This window comes from Emys orbicularis, chromosome 3 (genome assembly GCF_028017835.1).
Source record: "Emys orbicularis isolate rEmyOrb1 chromosome 3, rEmyOrb1.hap1, whole genome shotgun sequence".
NCBI classification, from domain to species: Eukaryota; Metazoa; Chordata; order Testudines; family Emydidae; genus Emys; species Emys orbicularis.
The window spans coordinates 182,046,060-182,053,295 of record NC_088685.1 but is presented as its reverse complement, the minus strand read 5'-3'; the positions used below and the strand labels follow the sequence as shown (position 1 = coordinate 182,053,295).

The window sequence follows — 7,236 nt, the reverse complement described above, 5'->3', positions numbered from 1 at the left end:
AGGCCAGTGAACTAAATTATTGAGGGTACTAATGGACTAACTGAAGCAGCATGCTTTTAAAAACCTCCTATAGGAATTTCTCAATACATTGGATGTTGCTACTCTTAGTGTGATACACCTTTCTCTTTCTAAACAAAGTACCCACTAGCTACAAACATGGTTAAACCTGCACCAGAGCTACCCCTTACTGAGTGGGGGGGGGGGGACTCCTCCAGCCCAAGCTAATGAGTCTCATCATGTAAATCCAGCATCAACTTTGCACATCCACACTAGGCTAAATAGCTCTGCACCTGGCTTCAGAAGCATCTGTTCACGAGAGGAAGGCTTGTCCAGTGATTAGGGCTCTCCATCATTGGACTTGGGGATACCCATGATGAATTCCCTGCTCTGCTGCAGATCTGACACACCTTGGACAAACAACTTAAGCCCAGATCCTCCGTCATTAAAATTTCAATGAGCTAAGGGCCTAAATACCTTTTGCGCATCCTGGCCTTAATCTGTGCCTCCGTTTCCCATTGTAAAATGGTGGTAATAGTACTTCCCTATCTTGCAGGGGTGTTGGAGATAATGCATTAGATTGAGATGATAAAATAATGTGGTAACCGGGCCACCAGGGTATGTCTACATGGCAGTTAGCCTGCAGCCCAAGCCCAGGACAGCACTAGGTGTCTAAATTCCCTGTAAACTGGGCAACCATGCAGCAGCCTATTAAGCACCACTCAGGGAACCAGCCCAGCCAGGACCTGGCTCCACACAGCTCCGGAAGCAGTGGCATGATCCTTCTCTGGCTCCTAGGCTTAGGAGCAGCCAGGAGACTCCACGTGCTGCCAGGGCACCAAGTGCTGCTCTGCAGCTCCCATTGGCTGGGAACTGCAGCCAATGGGAGCTCCGAGGGTGGTGCATGTACACAGGGCAGTGTGCAGAGCTGCCTGGCCGTGCCTCTGCGTAGGGGCTGGAGGGATGATATGCTGCTGCTTGAGGTAAGTGCTGCCCAGAGCCTACACTCCTCACTCCCTCCCACACCCCTGCCCCAGCCCTGATCACCCTCCAAACCTCTCAATCCCAGCCCAGAGCCCCTTCCTGCACCCCAAACCCTTCATCCCCAGCCCAGAACCCCCTTCTGCACTCCAAACCCCAGAGCCCCCTCCTGTAGCCCAAATCCCTCATCCCCACCTTCACACCAGAGCCCTGCCCCAGCCCGGTGAAAATGGAGCAAGTGAGTGAGGGTGGGGAGAGCAAGCAACAGCGAGAGGAGGGATGGAGTATGTGGGGGTGGGGTCTCAGAGAAGGGACAGGGCAAGGGTGTTCAGTTTTGTGCAAGTAGAAAGTTGGCAACCCTATCTGTAGCTTATGTTATACAGGAGGTCAGACTATATGATCACAATAAATCCTTCTGGCCTTGAAATCTGAGGGAGGTAGTGACTGACTGATCTGGTTCCACCCCCAGGTGTCAAGCATGCTGAAGTACCCCATTGTAATAGATGTGTGGACCTTATTACTTGAATAAAGGACATTTTCTGGTAAGCATGGATAAATTTTCCTAATATTTAAAAGTGAGGCTCTATCACAGAGGTAGGCAAACTTTTTGGGCCAAGGGCCACATCTGGGTGGGGAAATAGTATGCAGGGCTGGGGTAAGGGGTGTGGTGTGCAGGAAGGGGCTCAGGGCAAAGGATTGGGGCAGAGGAGGGGTGTGGGGTGTATGAGGGAGCTCAGGGAAGGGGTGCAGGAGGAGTGTGGACTGCGGGAGGGGGTTGGGGTGCAGGAGGGGTGTGAGGTACAGGCAGGGAGTTGGGGGTTGGGTACAGGAGGGGTTCAGGTTCCAGCCTGGCGCCGCTTACCTCAAGCGGCTCCAGGGTGGCAGCGGCATGCACTGGGGCCAGGGCAGGCTTCCTGCCTGCCCTGTCCCCGGCCCCGCGCCACTCCAGGAAGCGCTGCGGCCCCTGAGGGAGTGGGGGGCGGAGGGCTCTGCGTGCGGGTACCTCCCCGAAGCTCCCATTGGCCACAGTTCCCCGTTCCCGGCCAATGGGAGCTGCGGGGGGTGGTGCCTGGCGGCATGGGCAACGCATGGAGCCCTGTGCCCCCTTGCCCGGGGCCCGCAGGGACATGGCGCCGCGGGCTGGATCCAAAGTCCTGAGGGACCGGATCCGGCCCGCGGGCCGTAGTTTGCCCACCCCTGCTCTATCAGGACCATGAAAGAGAACTAGCTGTATGCAGTGCTGCCTGAAAAGATGCATTGCTTAGAAAGTAAGCTAGCAGAAATCAGTGTGATGAAAACAGGCAACTAGACTGAGGATTCAAGATATAGAAAAGGTGAGCAGGCAGTATATACTGTATAGGGTGTCATGAACAGATGGCAATGGAATAAACTAAAAAGCTAAGAAACTGCATTTCATAGAAGTGTAATGGCACTGCATGTGTCCAAAGCCAGTCTCCTGTTAGGTGTTTATGATGTGCATTACATCACAATGGCCCCTTTCAACAGAAATTGAATATCAACTGACTGCTTAGCTTCCAGAGGATGAGGGGTGGCAGCTTGGTTGTGTTTGTGTTTGTCTATTCACAAGCGTGCATTGTCCTTCCAGGGATTTGTTGACAGCCATCTCCTTCAGTATAACTGTATGGGGGAGGGGTGGCGGTGGAGATCACCCCACAGTAGGCCTGAGAGTTGATGACAAGATCAGAAATGATCAGTCAAAGCACAGAACAGTGATCTCCTAGCAACAGGGCTGCTAGTAGGGCAGGGAGCAGCCCAGCAAGGCTACCTCAGGCTCCTGCTGCTCCCCCTTCAGTATAGTAGCCCTTGCTATGGAGGCAGGAAGAATATAGGCACTGAGGGAAGATGTTGGGTGGACGCTCCCCCCAAACCAGGATTAACATTGAGGAGGAAACTGAGAGTCTACTGGAAAAGGTACTTTGCTGTTACACCCCTTTTTTTCTGAGGGATATAATACTGACTGGGGAATAGCAGGTGAACCTGTGTGAATTGACTTGGAGTGCTAAGCCTGGGGCCAGCTAGTGAGCCAGGGAGGGCCTGCTAATGTGCCTGGGATAGGGTGACAGCTGTTGAGTGGAGGGAATAACATCCTCTGGGGCTGGAGCAGTTGGTGAGTCTAAAGGGACAGGGGTAATAGATGACAGTGGGGTGGCCTCTTTTAAAGAGGTTGATAGGGAAATCCATTGGGAGGTGTTAAAGTGGCCTAGGAAGTTTTAGTACTTTGCGCTGGAGGATAAGGGCAGTTTCTACACCTACTCATTTAACACGGTGGATCAATTGCACTTCTCTCTGCAGTTCAGACTCCCTAGTTAGAGTGACCATTTGGCTTCTAGGAGTTTTTTCTCCCTGACCAGCCTTGCATTGTTCTGTTTTGTCTTCTGCCTTGGCTCTAGGCATATGCCTTCAGCTCCTTGTGGAGCAGTCAACCAGCTGGCCAGGCAGAAACTGTCTCAGACTTGGCAGTGCCCAAATTCCTTGAGTAGCAGGAATTAGAGTAATTCATTATTAATGAACACATCTGGATTTTCTTAACATAATCAGTATAATAATACCTGCAAATAATAGCTTTCAGAAAACCCAGGAATTTTTCAATAAAAATCAAAAAGGAAGGGCCTTGTCTATAGTACAGGCTTATAACATAACTATAATGTGGTTTTCAGACAATAGGTCAGCCAATGCCCACAGCACTGTTATAACATGTTGTTTGACTAACATGGTTTCAACTGTAGTATGGACAAGGAGATTGCCCCTCCACTATATTTTTATTATCCGTGGGTTGACCGTCATCTCATCTCTGCCACTGGGAAAGTTAAATAACTTACCAAAGAGATTCTGCTAGAAATGCTCATTTATGCTCACAGATGTTGTACACATTTTAAAATTCTCTTCCCATCGTGAGTTCTTGTGTTTTAGTAGACACTTAGTTTTCATTCTAATTCAGATCATATAACTGGAAAGTTCATACAATGTTTCAGTAATACAAAAATTCAATTAAAAATAACATTTAGTTTAACAAAGAACTACTCTAAAAGAAATCTTTAAACGTAGGCTAATTCTGTGTCAAGTGATGAAGTTGTGTGTTTGGGATTACAGGTTAGATAGACTGTATATCTCAAAGTATAATTATAAGTTATAAACTGTCATATTTAGCCTAAAGGAACAATTGTAGAAATATGTGGATGCTGTGCAATAAATCTCTGTTTCTTAATAGGCCTTTCAGAAGGAAAGAGAAAGAGAAACACCTTTGGGACGGAGAGATACATGGTGGAGTCTCTCACTCAGAGTATGCATACTTTAGCTCATATTTTTTCAGCACTTTTTCTCATTGTTCTTAGCATTATGTCACTTATGCAAAATTCTAATTGTTATGGGAACAACAGCCATTATGTACGCACCGTTTTAAGTCCCAATCCTGAAAGCAGTTGTGCATATGAGTAATGTTACACACAGGAATAGTCCCACTGACTTCACTAAAGTTGCTCACTGCATGTATTTGCAATATTGGGCCTTAGTAGCCATGAATATGTTAGAATAAATGGATCTTGAATAACTCACACTAAACATACTCTGTTAAATGGGAAAAATAAACAAATGTTCAGGGAGAAAACACCATAAGATGAAAATAATCCATTTTACTAATTTTCCTGAAGTGCTACTTTATTTAAAGTCAAAGGGCCCGCTCCTCCACCAGTGTACATCAGCATAGTTCTTTTGAAATCATGAAACTCTGCAGATTTGTACCAGCTGAGCAGGGGTGCTGGGGTGTGGCAGCATCCCCTAGCTTGAAGTGGTTTCCATCATATACAGGATTTACAGTTTGGTTCAATGGCTCTCAGCATCCTCATTATAAAAATTGCTCCAGTGCCACGGCAGCTGAGAATCGGGCCCAGAGTTTGACTGATTACAGAACCCGGACTGTGTTTGATAAAACCTGAACAAGTAACTCTTCACTAACATTCAGTCTTAAAAGAAAATTTTAAGGCAGGGATGTTCAAAAAAGCCTATAGGAACTAGTTATGGTAGGCCCCTTTGACAAGCCCAGCCTAAAGCTCTAATAATAGGATGTAACTCGAAAAGACTGCTCAAACAGGTACATCATATCCAGTACAAATCTGTTCAGGCTGAGATGGAGAGTTAGGAGGGAATGTGTGCGGAGGAGGTAAGGGGTGTTGCGTGAAAAAGTGACTGTTTTATTGATCTGATAAAATATAATCTTCTATTATTCTATGAACAGGCCCAGTGCCCCTTCCAGCATCAGTCCCTCAGTAACTGATCACAGCACCTTATTCCCTTTGGGCCCTGGCTGATTATGATCATGTGCTGTGAAAGCTCGTTGTGGCCATGGAGACAGGCTGGCCCATGGATCTGGTCCCCAGCCCTGAATCAGACTCTTAGCCGGCTATCTCCTTGCAGCAGCAGCACATGAGCTGACTGGCAGCACATGCAGCCCCTTCTTGAAAGGCATCCCCCTCCTCCAGTTTGAGGAGAGCATGAAGTAGTGGTGCGATTTCCTGCCTGCTCCCTAGCCTCTGGGGCAAAGGGCTGGTCCTTTCACATTGGTGATATGTGAAGTGGGGGCTCCATACTAGATTCAAAAATACCCCCCCCCCCCCAAATGTAATACAACAAGGACAATAAACTAAACTTAATATTAAAACAAAAGAAGACACAAAAGGAGGAGCCATTCAAGCTCCTCTCCCCCCACCCCCTCCACTACATCCACATGCTCTAATAATCGTCAGGCACTGGGTGAATGGCCAGCCCAGAAAGGATGGGTTAATCCTTCTCTATCATTCATTTCTATTTCTAGGTTGAGTTTAAACCTTCAGTGATTGTAAACATGTTCATTTTCCCCTTAAAACAAGCACTGGAACCTTTTTTCAAGAGGTCACTGCTTGACTTACTCAGTAACCTTTGAATGACACCACCTGCATCCAAAGTGGTGGAGGAATGGCAGAGCCTTTTGCTGGAAATTCATTAATTCAGATAGAGCTGGGAAATTATAATCTAGACCAGGGGTAGGCAACCTATGGCACGCGTGCCAAAGGCGGCACGTGAGCTGATTTTCAGTGGCACTCACACTGCCCGGGTCCTGGCCACCGGTCCGGGGGACTCTGTATTTTAATTTAATTTTAAATGAAGCTTCTTAAACATTTTTAAAACCTTATTTACTTTACATACAACAATAGTTTAGTTATATATTATAGACTTATAGAAAGATCTTCTAAAAACGTTAAAATGTATTACTGGCACACGAAACCTTAAATTAGAGTGAATAAATGAAGACTTGGCACACCACTTCTGAAAGGTTGCCGACCCCTGATCTAGACATTCATAGGGGGCCTGATCTAAAGCCCTTTCAAGTCAATGGGACTCTCCGCTGAGTTCAATGGGCTTTGAATGGACTGTGCGTAGAACTAAAGTTTCTTAATGGATTAAAAATGTATGACTTTTTATCATTATAACTTGGAATCAGTTCACAAAGGAATTGAATATGTTAGATTTTTAAAGAATTCTTCATATATATCACCACAGCTGCTATATGAGTGTCCATCCTGTTTTATGTTAGAATTGTGAGTATATGCATAAATGACTTGTTTTCTACTCTTTGGATGCCTTAGAGCAACCAAACTACCCCAAACTGTGGGGTGCGCCCCACTAGGGAAGTGCGGCAGAGCATTCAGGAGGGCGTATAGCGGGGCCTCAGCCAGCCCCCATGGGGGGGCAGGGAGGGAGAACCACCCAGCCCTGCTCTGCCCCCTGCCGCAGCTCTGCTCTGCCCCAGCCCAGCTCTGGCCCCAGTTGCAGCTCCACTCCACCCCAACCCAGCTCCAGCCCCAGCTCAACTCCAACCCAGCTCCGGCCTGCCCCAGCTGCAGCTCTGCTCTGCCCCAGCCCAGCTCTGGCCCCTGCCACAGCTCTGCACCATCCCCAGCCCAGCTCTGGCCCCACCCACAGCTTCCCTCCACCCCAGCTCAGCTCCAACTGCAGCTCTGCACCATACCCAGCCCAGCTCTGGCCCCAGTCGCAGCTCCACCTCCACCCCCTGCTCCGCTCCAACCAGCTCCGGCCCCAGTTCTTGTTCTAAAGGTTCTAGTATACTTTATTTGCCCATCATAGGTAAGGTCTAAAATGACCTTGCTTTTTAAAGGTCCAATCCACACTACAAAAACAACTGATTTTGGAGCTGCCAGCTGGGGAGAAGCCTTCATAAACACAACCCCTTTAAAATGTCTTTCT

General features: G+C 47.8%; 1 protein-coding gene across 1 annotated transcript in view; it reads left to right on the top strand.

The window, feature by feature from the left end:
* The first annotated feature begins 2,841 nt into the window (after positions 1–2,841).
* The window catches only part of STPG4 (sperm-tail PG-rich repeat containing 4), a 28,301-nt gene continuing 23,906 nt past the window's right edge, over positions 2,842–7,236 (top strand). The window contains exons 1-2 of the mRNA XM_065400317.1: positions 2,842–2,910; positions 4,208–4,279. Coding sequence (XP_065256389.1) covers positions 2,842–2,910; positions 4,208–4,279 — 141 coding nt within the window. The remainder of the gene's footprint in view (positions 2,911–4,207; positions 4,280–7,236) is intronic.